The 15,631-nt window shown below is 32.1% G+C and overlaps 1 protein-coding gene across 5 annotated transcripts in view; it reads left to right on the top strand.

Annotated features, from left to right (window-relative positions):
• Positions 1–15,631, top strand: part of LOC129938411 (serine-rich adhesin for platelets) — a 301,751-nt gene that overhangs the window by 219,999 nt on the left and 66,121 nt on the right. For all 5 annotated transcript variants that reach the window (XM_056045953.1, XM_056045954.1, XM_056045952.1 and 2 more), the window contains one exon: positions 3,447–3,570. In XM_056045953.1, coding sequence (XP_055901928.1) covers positions 3,447–3,570 — 124 coding nt within the window. The remainder of the gene's footprint in view (positions 1–3,446; positions 3,571–15,631) is intronic.

The raw sequence follows: 15,631 nt of genomic DNA, 5'->3' as shown, positions 1-15,631 counted from the left end.
TTATTTCTGAATGGCTTTAATTTCCTTTTCCTTCTTCCAGTTTTCTTTTTTTTTAAACCAAACTGGTTATATAGAATGATATCCGTATCTTCGCAGAAGCTATTCAAAGGTTTGGCTAAAAGCCCCTTAAGCAATTAGCCGATATTAGAAATAAGTGAGATAGGCCTAAATTTATCAATTTCTCTCGTAGCCAGTACAGAAACAGTAGAATCTATACTAAGAAATCGTTTTCACAAAAATGTTTTGATTTCTCTTTTTTGGATGTTCGTTGAATTGTCGCTAGCACTTCAAAATTTTAATGATTCGTCCGTTCGTCGGAAATTATATTAAAACCGACACTAATTCTGACCACGGAGTTGTTCGAACTTCTTGTTCAGAAGATTTGTATGATGTTTAGATTTGTCTTTATTTAACCAAAAGAGACAATACTTTGGTTGAGAATACGGACATGACAAAATTTGTCATCTGCCGGATTTGGCTTTTCATAAAACCAAAATATAATTAAATAGTAGCCTTCAGAATTAATGCAATGACTGGCATAGTGATTAAACCAACTTCCGTGAGCTTATAAACAATAGTTCTTTGGAAATTGTAGCGATCATCGGTGATCTCAACGCACAGATTGGTAATTTCTAGAACCCTGCGGAGCATGTTTTAGAAGACCAATTGATTTTTGATGTATAATCAGAAATTCTAAGTATAATATGCTTAATACAAAATTTAAAGCTGTTAACGGAACTGTTTGATGACTTTGGGCTTTTTGTACTGAATGGTGTTTTAAATGTTAACTTTTGGGGTGAGCTTGCTCATCAGTGTTGAAGGCCAATCAGTAATCGATTAATGTGCAGTATTTGGAGAAGGATTTTGAAAAGCTCATAGCCAACTTTTCAGCTCACTTCCCAACCCTAGTGAAAGCACTTTTTGCTGATGAGGTGCAGCAGAAGAACTCAGATACTCCTCGAAAACTCAAAGCTCAGCGCTATATATCCCTTTTGGATTGCAACTACAATATCCTTCCTTATAAAAGCATAAGCATCAGCTTAACATGCAAATGGAAACACTACACTCACAATTGAATGCAAATGGTTCAAAAAGTGTTGTTGTATTGTAACTTTTGGAAAATTGTTTTCCAAATACTTGAAACTATTTAAATTAAAAAAATGGAATTGCTTTCCGAAATTTGTTTCCGAAAATTGTGTTATGTATGACAATACCGGCGCATTTTAAAACTGTATTAAAAGCAGAGAAAAATGCTTCACAGAATTTGCATGTGTTTGAACTTTACTCTCAAATCTCACAAAGAGAACTTTAGAACACTTTCCGGGTTGTGAAGAACAACAAAGCTCCGGGAATGATGGCATTCTAGCTGAGTTCTTAAAAAATGTAATAAAACAACTCAAGCAAAACATTCTGGATTTGTTCAACTTGATCGTTAGCAATACTTGTGTTCCAGCCAGTTTTATAAAAGCTGTTATATTAGCTATATTTAAGAAAGGCTAAACATTATGGGGGAATTTCTGTTTTCAATCCACTGAGATAGATTTCCTTCACAATTTCATATAAAAGACTTTCAACTTGGATTAAAAACTAACAACAAGATCAGTAAATTCCACGCTGGTTTCCAGCCTAGGTTTTCAAACACAGATCATATTTTTGGTATAACTACATAGTATTGCTAGAAAATATATCAAGAAGACTAAAAAGCTGTTTGTGTGTTTTGTGAACTTCCATTTATTATAGACTTTGATTTATAAACTGGCGTTATTCGGAGTTTCAAAAAGGTTTTTAATATTCTGCATGAAATTGATGGCGCCATGAAGTGCAGTTGTATGGGATAGTTCTAAGTTTTCAGAATGGTTTGATATGTCTGCAGGTGTACCACAGATATGAATTTTGAGTCCAATTCTGTTTATCATGTACTTTGATGATGTGTAGGTGTAGCTGATGTTCTACCGGAGGGAGTAAACTTTGTATGATTTCATAAAGGTCCCCCTCTATTCAGATGACTTGGTGCTGATATCGAAAATGATAATGATATTCCTTTTAGAATCAACTTTTAATAAATCAACTTTAAACGTACTGAAAGGCATGAGATCTTTATATTTACATATTGAAAACGAAAATGACGATCTTTGAGAATCGGCAGAAGTTAAAGATTACGGGTACAAAATTAGCGACTCAATAAACAGCGGATAAATATCTTGGTTAAATTCAAATACCTCGGTGTATTTTATCATTAAAATTTTTAACAAATCCAAATATCGATCTTGCAACTTATCAAGTTTTTAACGCTACTGTTAAAACATGTATGTGTTATTGAGTGCAGGCGTTTGGGGTCATTTCCGTTAAAGAATTTAATGCTGTTCAAAGATATTTCTTAAAGCGACTTTTAAATTTACCGAGCTCTACTCCAACATATGCCCCAATCATGTGGAATCTGGTTTACCTTGAATTTATCAGCAAAACCTGAAAGCGCATTCAGATAATCTAATAAAAGTGATTTTAAGAAATGGAAGCAGTCTTCATAGACCAATCGCTGAAAAAAAATACTGCTCCTTTGAGCGAATAGAATCAACTGGTTTTATGGCATGATATCACACTTTCATCAATCGCTGAAATGTTCTACAAAGGTCTCAACCATCAATTGACTACTAGAGAAAGTTGTATCTAAGCACCATTTTTAAAGCAAGGGTCCAATTATTAACCTCACAGAGCAGATATTCAGCAAAACTGAATTCTATGCAACAGAAGAGAACCGAAAATATTTTCAATTTTATAGCAGATTGTCCTACCTTACAAGAATTCCGAAGATTACTACTTCCAGGAGAGTTTTCTGACCTTATATATTTCCTACGATATATTAAATGGCTCTCGTAGTTGGTTAATTGTGTACAGTTTTTGAAATCATGACCTGACCTATCGTAATAGTTATCAGATATTATTCGACAATCTGAAATTGAAAGCCTTTATGTATAAAATCATCTAAAATTACAAGATTTTATTGTAAAAGACCTCAGGTTTCTCGTTTTCCAATGGAATTTTTTAATAAATAGTTCAATATTTATGATGTATCATTATGCTCCATTAATAAATCAGTTCAAATATTAAATAGTCCTAGTCACCTTTCAACTTTAAATAATATTCAATATAAAAATGTTATGTTTTAAATCATCAGTATAGTGAATTTTACATCTTGAAAAGCTTCGTTGCTACTGATTCAGGATTTGCATATTTTATTGGTATCAGAATCAGTTGAAATATTCTAAAATGAATATAGACGCTAAACAAAAACAAATTTAAGAAAAGTCCAATTTTCTACATACTACTCAAATTTTTAAAACTTTCATCGTGTAATAATTGAGTAATAATTTAATTAATTTTTCAATTTTTTCGACTTAGATGTTCACTTAATTAAATACTAATGATTATTTCTAATTTCTTTTTAGGTGGTGATTTCGGGTGCATTATGTACAGCACAAGATTATGTAATAATGTCACAGTGTGCACACAACAAAGCCATATACCTAGCTCCAGAAGGAAAAGTTTCTGTCACAGACATTCCAATGACACGTAAGTAATATTACAACAACACCAAAAAACATGTAAAATAACAAATTTTCCCAAAAAATCTACTAATAATTTCTTTGACAAGTTAAGTTGATCTCTCTTCTTCATCTTACCCAAAAAATTAAACACAAACAAATCACATCTGATCGAATATGAATTCTTAACCATGGGAACTACAAATATACAAAACTGAAACTGAAATATCTACGGAACTATGAATCTCATCAATTTTCCAAAAAAAAACTTCAACAACAATAATAATAATCATAATAATGATGATAATGACCAACCATCCTCAAGAAACAACCAAAAGTGCCACTAAATATTTTCTTTTTCATCAAATCAGTGAAATGCCAACCAACTCTTTAACATCTTTTCACTTGATGATGTACAATAAGTTTCAAGACCCTGTTTGTGTCCCTTATTAACATCAACCTGTCCTCTTCAATAACAATTTATTAAATGTTTTACCAATGTTTTTCTTGCTGCTGTTGAGATTTGGAGAGACCAACAAAAAAAAGAAGAAACTCAGTACGCGATAAGTTCCATTCTATACAAGACAAAAATCATAATATACAAATTGACTTGAAAATATTCTTACATTGAACATAGTTTAAATTTCGATCAAAGGTGTTTTTAGAGTACAGGGTCGGACTTGGGAAGCACAGGTCCCAAAAAACGGCCGTTTTTCTTCGATGTTTTGTTAAGTTTAATTTAGTTTACTTCTTCAAGATGTTATACACATTAAGATACAATATCTTATTTATTGTTAAAGCTATAAAGTGGTCATAAGGTATAAAAGCTAACATAATTATTCACAAAAAAAATGAATAAGTAAGAATTTAGGGATGGAAAGCTAAGCACCTAACAGATTAGCGATATAAAGTGTTAAATTAATATTTTTCTTTAGTTCATTGATTTTATTAAAGGCCAAAAATGCATTAAATACAGGACAAGTACAGTTAGATTTTTGTTTAGATTATATAGATGGCCTTATTCAATTTTCAAGCAATAATAGTTGCAAAGCTTACAATATTGCTCAACTCAATCTGATTAAGGCATGGCCGTCAACTCAGATGGCAAGTTAATGATACTTTCAAAACTTAACATCATTATAAAAATTTGAACTAATTTATAAAAATAATTATCAAAAAATAAAAATGTTCATAATAATAAGAAAGACCATGGGCTAGGTTAAGTGTGACAAAAAAAACAGGAACTAGAATTCTTCATCTATTTTGTTGGCTCTGTAGCTAGCGGCTTTCTTGCAAATAGAATTCAAAACCTTCAATTCCACTTTTCCGTTAAAACACTTGTTGTTCTTTCCAAGATCATTGTCGTGCAGTCAAAGAAGACCTATCTGATCTCTACAAGGACAAGGCATACTGCTACGAAATGGAATACGTCCTATCGGGCTTTCAGATTGCATAAAGTGAAAAACAAAGGAAGATTATCCCTGCTCGGTTTAAAATTCAAATTCAGCAACTCTCCTCTAGCTTTGAATATTGTTGATATGTAGAAGATACAGTTTTCATCCCGAAAATAGTTGAGTTTCCTTAAGTTATAGTTAGAGTTGTCTGTAGAGTGATGATTGCGTTTTGTCTTTAAACTACTCGCTCAGTTTTTTGGTTTACAAATTATCTTTCCAATCTTCAGTATTATTGACCGAAATATTGAGTTGTAGATTGTTCTTCTTGCTATAGGGTTCCACTTTTTATAGAACAAACATTTTGATAGATTGCATGTGTTACAATAAGTTTTGTCAAATGGTTTCTGGATGAGATGCAGCCCTAAGAATATAATCGAAGGCAAGCTTCAAAGTTCAAAAAACAAAACTGATTTGGGAGTTATCTCGAACAGTTATACTTCGCACTAAAACTGAGTTAATTTGTACTCATAGAGGCCTTTCATGTGCTGTAAAGCGATGTGATATAATCTTGATGGAAAGATGGCTATTCATATTTATGTTTGAGGTTATTCCACTTTTCGTTTCTGGCAAAACTTCCACCAGCCTTTCGGCATATCATTATTTTGGGCTTTAAATCTTACAATATTTTTCAAGGTCCAAAATCATAGGACTTAGTCCTTTGGAGCTGTCCGATAGCAAGACTATCATCAGCATACATTAGTACTTTAATCCTCCTTCAGGCCAAAACTTCATTCAGTCCATCAAGAACAGGATGAACAAGAGGGTATTTAGCCATTCTGACAGATCCTTGGTATTCTTTACCGCTGATTTTGTGTATAAGAGTACAAGAGCTTTAGAACATTAAGCATGACAAGGATAGTTTTAATTTGTTTTGAAAAATTTGAGCACCAAAAGTCTTCTCATATCATTTGGTAGAGAGTGCCGTTGTCAAAAAATTGCAGTTCTGATGTTAGGCAAGTATGTCTTGAGTTTATAAATTTATTTATTCTCTTAAAATTAGGTTGGGTTCATGCGTCTGTTAAAATTCTAAAGGAAAAATTAATACCTTTTAAAACTATAAAAATATTTTATAACGCTATTAAAGTCCACTGGTTTCTCTTGCTCTACGAATCTCAGTTACAATACATTTCACAGCGAAACACAAGAAAGTAATGTATTGGGATTCCTGAAAGACACAGAGGATTCCGTAAACTTTACCAGAAATTGAATTTATATGACTTTCCCAAATGAAGAACCCGTTAAATATCAATTGGATATTTTTGACAGATTCTACAAAATCTGCAAAAGTGTTATTAAAATATAAGCGAGGGAAAAATTTAAGATCAATTGACTAGGCATTTAGTCTTTTAAGGATTTAAAAACAGGTCATTTAGGTGGAAGCAAATATAGATTCTTTGAAGATCCTGATTATTAATTAGGATCTTATTAATTATACACGCAGTTTTCTATAAGACCAAGTTGACTACTCAAATACAATTTGACATCATCAGCGTTTGTATAAGTATGTAGCTAAGAATGAATGGCAATTCATTAATTTACAGTGAAAATAAATAGCATTGGGCCCAACATCGAACCTTGAGGAACACCTTTTAAAACTTGGAACAAAAATACGAGAGTTCATTGGCAATTATAGATGCAACCTGCTTTTATTCACTTAAATGTGATTGTGTCAGATTTGTTGCTGAAATTGAGGAGATAAATTGTTGTGATAGCTTGCCAATAAGAATTGAGTTGTCAATTGTTTCGAAGGCTTTTGACAAAAATCCAGAAAAACTAAGAAACTTACCTTATCGTTATCAACTGCTTGCCTATTCATAAAGGCTGTAATGCAGCTAAGTTTTAAACCTGTTCTTCTCTTAAGATAAGTTTTTATTTGCCTTTTCACAATTCTTTCAAAAACCTTAGAGAGAAAAGACAGTATGGATATTGGAGGAAAATCCCTACCACTCAAACTGTTTGGAACTGGAATAATTTTGGCTTATTTCCAAACCCATGGAGATAAGTGTGGAAATAATGATTTAACAAAAATACGATGTATTTTTTTTAACTTCGAATGTTTTAGATTTAACCAACATCAAATTTTCAGCCAGATCAGTGCAATCAATTCCAGAAAACTCAAACTCAATTTCAGAATGAATAACAAGAATGATTTACTTCTTGATTTAGTAATCCATATGGATTTAGTGATTGGATGCAGTTAGATATGTTAAAAATTCTTTATTCAGCTAATCAATAACGACGTTATAATACTGAGAATTTTTTTGCTTAGCAATACCGACGGCCGCTCCAGAGTTTTCTACAATTCATATTTAAATTGAAGAGATTTTCAAAAAGTTTCTTTTTCATTTCGTACAATGCAAACAACTTGGTTCCTTATGAACCAAAGAGCATTATGAAAACTTTCTAACCTATATCTTTTCCAGCTCAGGTAAGCTTGATTTTATTAACACATAAGCGACGAAATTTCAGTCGTAAACCAAGATCACCTACAAAAATATCCCTAAAATTCCTTGGTACCTTAATATAAACATCTGTCATTATTGAAGCTGTTATCTTTCGACATTTTATATAAGCAAACATTTCGCTTTCACTAACTCTAACAAAACTTCCATGTCTTCGTTCTCCTTAATTTACAATTCTAATTTCCAAATAGTTTCTAGCCTAATTTCCTTCATCGAATCCAGCCCTGGTCATATTTAAATTCTCAAGAAAAAAGAATAACAACAACAAGAAAAAGAAAAGCAAGAATCTGCCCCTGCTTTGTGCCGCTTCTGATAGCAAACATTGAAAATATACCCACAAAAATGAGTAAGGTCCAAGCGAAAATCATCTACTTGTTTAAATAGAAAATAGACAAGGTACTTCGATGGACTCTTGAGGTTACCTTGTAATACAACTAGCGTCAGCGTCAACGGTAACGGCTACGGTGCAGTGGTGGCGCGGCGGCGGTGGGCGCGGTATCTTTTGAAATGTTTCGGCACATTCTCATAAATATGTTTGTATCTCTGAGATGAGATGTGAACATCACTGGGCTTTGGGATTTGTGTGTTTAGTAGGAAATCATTAGAAATTGATGAGGTTTAAATTATTTCTTTTTCATGTTGTTGTTGTTGTTAAAAAGATTGACTGTCATGAGATTTGTTGTGTGTTCTGTTTGTTTGGATTGCAGCAATAGAAAAATAATCATAAATAAAAGACAAACTTAAAAACACTTCATAACGCTTGTTATGAACTATCTTGTTATAAACCTCATCTTCTTTCCATCCCCTCGATTAACCCATTGAAATTGAAGAAATATAGTCGACAGAGATATTATTTGAAGATTCAATTATCGTTTCTACATGAAGATATTTATTATAAGATCATGATCACCCTCTTTCGATACGTTCGTTGGTTGTTAATCAAGCACCCTTTTGTTTAGTCTATCAATATATGGCCTATGGTTATAAATTTTCCCTCCAATTAAGTGAAAATTCTCTATGCCCCCTAAGGGGTTGTGATTTTCATTTTGACATAAGACCAACGACAAAAACAACAACAAACAAAGAACATAATATAACAATTGAGTTGAAAATAAATAAAAAGAAATTATGTGTACTTTCTCTCTTCCCGCAGAAAAAAAGATTTATGTACATTTATATCCTTTTTAGAACGACCTAAGGCGACAATTTGCCACACTTTGTGTGTTGCAAATCATTGGCAGATGTTTCAATACTGCACGCAACAACACAGGCCATATCAGTCGGTCCTTGCCAGGACATTCAGTCATCCTGTTAGCTAAGCTATGTACATATATAAGTAAGTTACAAGGAGAGAGGAAATAGAAAATTCATATAAATTCATTGTTATTGCAAAATGTGAGGGTTGAACAATTCGTTATTTTTCACTCTAACCCCTGAAACAAAGAAATCTTTTGAAACACTATCCGAGTATACGAGTATACCCTACCCGCCGACCGCCGCCGCTGCTGAAGAACATCAGGACGATAAAGTTCTCGCTTCGAAAGTAAGTAACCATAGTGTGTCCTTATTCCAAAGTGTGAATAGTTTTAACTCGTGCTAAATACTCTGTGTGAAAACAGGTGTGAAATCTTTGGTATTTCCCGCATCAGTATTAGAAACCAATTTTAGGTTAGGTACACATTACACACCGAAGACAATGAGTTTTTGGGTTTCTCTATTTTACATTTTAAAGACTTCTTGTGCCGGAATTGTGTTTTTGTTGATGAGGTGTTTCATTGTTTTATTACAGGGATATGATTATTTATGATTTTCTTGGAATTTGCAGTAGGTAAATGTTGTTTGATGTTATTCCACAGGGAAACGAAGGTGGGCCTATTATCTTTATTGATTCTTTTGTATTGAGTAAATTAAATGAAAACAAAAGATTATTGGGTTTGTTGTTGAATAAGGGAGTTGTGAAATCTTCTTATGTACATTTATATTAAATTTTTGTAAGAAGAAACATATTTTTAAACTTATTCATTTTTGCATTCATGAAAGAGGATTACTTACACTGTAGACTGGTACAAAATCTATTTTCCATTTTTGGTTGTACTTTGGTGTATTTAATTTTCTAAATCTTATTGGCAACTATGAAAATACTAAATACATACATGGATCTGAACACGCCTAAACAGTGACAGTTCGTGAACAATCAAAACAAACAAACCTTAATTTGGAGAACTACATATAATGATTTGAATTGTCAAAAATTCAGCAACTTCATTCGTATATTTTGTGAAAGTCAACTAGTTAGCTTTTTAAGTGTCAAGAATTTCAAATACAGAACTTTACTTACAAACCCTACTTTTAGTTCATAGTAGGCACGAAAACTACCAAAAACATTATTGTCTACAAAACACTCCTCAGGCAAGCTTCAAGTCCATCATGATTTGTATTTTGTATTGCAAAGAAATATTATTTATTTGTTTTCCAAATTGAAAACGAACTTTTTTTTAGAGGGCATCAAATGAAGTCGTGCACAAAATAAATAAATCATAGAGTAATAAAGTTCAGCTTTCAGTACAGAAGTAGACTTGGCTTGAAAGTTGGAGAGATTTTTTTTTGACAAACTTTCCAGTAAATTTTCCATTGAAATTCAAGGTAATTTTTTGGTAGCTGGCCAATCAGATAATAGAAACTTTTTAATCCCTTACGTCGGCGGAACGTGCCCAATCATATTGATTCGGAATAAATCTTTAAATGTCAAAGTAGTCATTTGTAATGTTTACTTTATATTGAAATGTTTAAGTATGATGCTAAAATTGTTTTTTACAGGGTTACTTAATAAAATTGTTTTAACTTTTCTTAGAAGATTTCCGCCTAAATAATAAAACTAGAAATTAGACTAAGTGAAGATTTCCGCCTAAATAATAAAACTAGAAATTAGACTAAGTGAATTCTTCACCCTTTCTATGATAGTTATTTCCGTCTTATAACTTCTATAGAAGTTAAGAATTTCATTCAAAATAACTTAGATAACATTATAATATTCTTTGTATCTTAATTGTTCCTTTAAGTTCTGAATGATAATAAATTGCGCTGAATGAAATTAACTATTTGTAGATACTGCATATGACCATGATAGATTAAACATTTGAAAAATGTAAATAATAAATGAAAGACTATCAAACATCTCCCCCGTATTTCCTATTGTATGTTTATAAGATTTCTATCAAATCGTATGTCAAAAATTGATAAAAACCATCAAGACAATAGAAAAAAAATCACCTTAAGTCCAAAAATTATTATCTATACAACATTCCATTCCTTATAGACTGAGGGAGGTTCTTAACCTACTTCGCACCTTTGCTAGCTATGCTTAACTCTTGAAATTGAAAATAATAACAAAACAAAAAATGTGTTAAAGAATTTTATAAACAAAAAAGGTTAATAATATCACATTTGATTTTATCACAAATACCACACAAGACGAAAAAAGAAACAAAAAAACAAATATTATAATTGATTTTTAAGATTTAATTTGATTTTTGACATTTCCGAGAATTTGTTTTTCTTGTTTATCGATAATGAGAATTATTTTGTGTAGAATTCTTACAGAATTTAAGAACTGATTAATTTCAAATGTTTTTTAGTGATAGTTTTAGTTTTTACTTAAAAGATGACATTTATACGCACTTTTATTCACATTTAAAAAAAATTAAAACAAAGAGGACCTATGAGGCAACCTGAAGGGACTCTTTAGAAATTAAAATAGATTCAGATAAAACATTACTTATGAAGCAAGGTTCTTTAAGTATCTCAAAAGTGTGTTTCTTCGTTGATATTTTGTATGATTCCACGCTCAAAGGTTTGTCACCATACCCGTTAATAAGTTTGATCTAAAATTTTCTTGAGTAATAGTAAACCTCTACTGCTAGTTAACCTGAATCAAAAACTACTTTTAATTCATTTTAAAAAGCATTTATTCCTTATGAGAAAAGTAATGACTAAGTTTTTCTTAGAAACATATCTTATGTTAACAACAGAAGTTAAATAGCTTCAATTATTTTTGAGATTTTGAGTTGAAATTAATTTTAAAAACTGTTACTATAACCATGATTTTTCTAAAAAAAATTACCAGATTTTAAAAACTTTATTCAATGCTTACAATTATTTGAAAGTAAGTTCACCGGGATGGTTTGGACCGAGCCGATTACGGATAATAGAAATTAAAAAAAAAAATGATATGTATTTTACTTTCATATTTTTATTTAAGCAAACGAAAACAAACACGAAATCCCGTCACAGTGTTAGTTGCCATACTCCTCCGAAACGGCTTAACCAATTACAATGAAAGTTTGCATATACAGTCGGTAGGTCGGAGAATAGGGTTTTTATCTATTTTGTATGTTCCAAAAAGATATTGTTTAATTGCATCAACATCGTACACGGTGCAACGATCTTACGATAGTATTCAGTGACGCTATGTACAAAAGCATTCATTGCTATTGAGGATCTTTGCGTTATCACTGCCAACTTACTTTACACTTAGTCATTTCGGTATGCATTCACCAAATCGAAATGCATCTGATTTAAAAGACACTGAATTGAATCGTGAAGTACAATACAATATTGTAGAAATGGCAGCGATTGTTGCTCGCAATCTCCAACTTATGAATGAAGTGCAAAGAACCATTTTTGACCATATCATGCGCGCATTTTCGGCAGGCCAAGGTGTATTCTTTTTTTTGGATGCACCAGGTGGAACTGGTGTTCAACGCCTTAACCGGAATGTTAACAGAACATTAAAGGATATAAAAACAACGACAGACTATTTTACAGCAAAAAATTTGGATGTCAACGAATGAAATCTTAAGGTACAACATTTGTTATCAGGAGACTTGGTGTCATACAAATCTATTGATACAATTAGTGATGCCACCGAAGCTGTAAATTATCCAACTGAGTTTTTGAGCTCATTGGATTTACCTGGCATCCCACCAAGGTTGTGCAATGGCACGCAATTAGTAATTACAAAATTGGTGAAAATGTTTTCGAAGCCATAATTAATGGCAAATTCCGAGGTTAAAATATATACCCACCGATGCGCAATTCAATTCAAACGCCTTCAATTTCCTATTAGGCATTTGCAACGACTATTCATAAGTCTCAAGGCCAAAAGAAGTCTGTCTGCGGCTTAGATTTGAACTCTTCATGTTTTCCACACGGGCAACTATACGTAACGAGCTCCCTAGCGGGTAAACTATACAGTTTGTTTGTATTTGGGAAAGATGGGATCACAAACAATATTGTGCACTCTGTTGCATTAAGGGATTGATATTGTTTTTTAGTAGTATTGTCATAATTAGCCATATGTTAATAATTTTAAAGAATTAATTTTAATAAATTAAAAAAAAAATGTTTGGTGATTTGTTCGTTGAATATTTTGTCACCTTAATTCCTTCTTCAATTTATTTATATTCTCTACAAATTTTTGTATGACAAAACAACGTTTGTCGGGTCAGCTAGTTATGCAATAAAACGCAGTTCATTTCACTTGTTGTTTTTCTTTGATTGAACAAAATTGAGTGCGGGGATCTTGAATTCTATATCATGTTGCGTTATTCCAGGACAATTTGTGTCTTCTAAAAAATTGAAGAGTGTAGAACTTGCCTCAAAAGCATCAAGCATTGGATTTTTTTGTAATTTCAACATCATCAGATTTATCCGAAAGAACTACAGGCTTATTGTCAAGGTTGTCATTAATCATCTCAATAATTTCGTTCTCTGATAAAACACCAAATGATAAAGCATTTGCATCTGAGTCTTCCCAATTTCTTATCGCATTGACATCAAAATTCTCTGTGATTTCCACAATTTTTGAAACCTCTTCAATGATATCTTCTTCTGAGGAAGCTAAGAAATGTAGATGGTGTCGAAAATAAACCTATGATTTCGATAAAACTTACCTTTTTCTTTACTTTTGATAAAAATTAAGTTGTGCCAAACATTTTTCGAACATAAGAGGTACCAAAATCCCAGGACCTAGAAATACCTCATAAAGCATTCTTGATGATAAGAGACTTGGATAAACTGATCCCATTTTCTGAGTTAACTACCCTTCGAATAATATCTTGGTAGTAATGGTACTTTAGACTTCGAATCAGAGAAGTGCAATTATGTAGAAAATACCTCACATGTAAATATGTTTTGGGTATTTTCCACCTCATGTTGGCTGGACCGTTGTCAAAGAGTAATACAATTTTGGAGTTCCTGTCAAGATTTCTTTTCTCATGATGTTCTTTTACGTCTGAACAAAGTTTTTATTTAACCAGTTGAGAAACAAATTTTGGGTTAACTATAAGCTCTAGAGCGTTTTTTAAAGCTCTTGATTTACTGAATCATTAGAACAAACCAGTACTGTGAGCCGTTCCTTCGATTCCTTATACCCTTCAACAGAACGCTCGTCCTTACAAAATGGACTAGTTTCATCGTCATTATAAATTTGTGCAATGTTTAAATTCGCTATTTCAGTTGAGGCAATTCTCTTACAAAAAGTGTAGCAGCAGCTTTCTAGTCTGTTTTTTGCCCCTGTTGCTTTTAATCCATATATTTCATGAGGGTTTTTGAATTTGTATTGGATGGTTCGATATTAGAAATTTATAAAATAAATTCTAGTGTTCCCGAGGGCTTCGTTTTGTCACCGACTTTCTTTCCCATATTCATAAACGATCTTTTGTCTGTCACTTCTAATCCATTAAACTGTTTCGCTGACGACAGTACTCTCAGCTTTTTATATTCGTTTCTAGATTCTCATAATATGCGACTATTCATGAGTGGCACTTACATCCAAGAAACTAATCAACTTTTAGTATACTCGGTATGTGTATTACAGATCACCCATTATGGAATGACCACATATTCGATATTGCCAAAAATTCTGCTAGGTGCTTGGGGATTCGCCGACACACGGTGCAAGAAACTTGTCAGCTTTTCTGATCTGGGTGTAATATACAAAGTCTTTATTTATCCAAATATTTGCCCCTTAAACAGGCTCAAAAAAAGAACTTTGAAAATTATTGACTATAGAACTATAACCGAAACAATATTACGTCATTCAAACATTTTATTTTTACAAAAAGTGTTCTGTCGAATTATACAGTTGCACCCCCCCACTCCCTTCAAACAATTTTGCACTTCTAGGAATGCTTATTACTTAAAGCTTATTTTTAGACGTACTGTTAAGTATAGAGATTTTTTTTTACCGCACATTGAGAATGTGATATGCATGCCAGAGGCAATGTTTGTATTCGCATGAAAAAGTTTAGCCTTTTCACTATCATTTGTCCTGAAATTGGAACGCCCATAAATCTTTCTTGGAAAAACCATTCATGTGTTGCTGCGTCGTCGACTTTGGGATTCTTAGCGCGTTAAAGAGTTTTTCGCTTCTCCAATCCCTTAACAGTAAAACTTTCTGCAAAAAATTTCAAAATTTTTCTAACCCGGTTCATCTTAAACTGTTTCTTGGATGAAAATTGTGATTAACGACGAGGACTAATTTTTACACTTGCTAGTGTTAGCCATCAAACAAGATCAATACACTATCAACGAATAATTGCATGATCAAGAAATGATTTTTTGGGCTAGAAACATTTTAAGACCAATATTCTTAAGAGAAATAAAAATATCGTTGAGTATAACTAAATTGATCTTTTACGACAGTGTTATTTAAAAAAAGTAATATTTTTCAATATCTTGCCGTTTAGAAAAGTTGGAAAGAATACTTTCTATCGGTTAAGGAGATCTTCAAATTATTGACTAAAGATTGCTCTTTTTCCTTACGATTTGTATTCGCCTAAATTTATCAAAATCTTTTATTTCCAACCCTAAGAAATCCTAATTTTATAAAATGAAGCTCTTCCGAAAATATGTTTACTAAAAATCACAATCTTTCAATTTACTTAATTTTCTAAATCAAGAAATCAAAATTTAAATGTTGCCCCCAAAACTCGTTATCAGTCATAAAAAAGCATTCGCTATTTCCCAAGAAACAAAATAAGTAAAAACTAATTTCATTAGCGTCCAACAAAATCAATCTTAATGTGATCAATGATCATACGCGATCATTGATCCGACGCGGTCGATCATTATAATCGTCAACCCACTTTAAACCCTATTAAATAGATGTTTA

This window comes from Eupeodes corollae, chromosome 1, assembly GCF_945859685.1.
Source record: "Eupeodes corollae chromosome 1, idEupCoro1.1, whole genome shotgun sequence".
NCBI lineage: Eukaryota > Metazoa > Arthropoda > Insecta > Diptera > Syrphidae > Eupeodes > Eupeodes corollae.
This window is presented reverse-complemented; position numbering and strand designations above follow the sequence as displayed.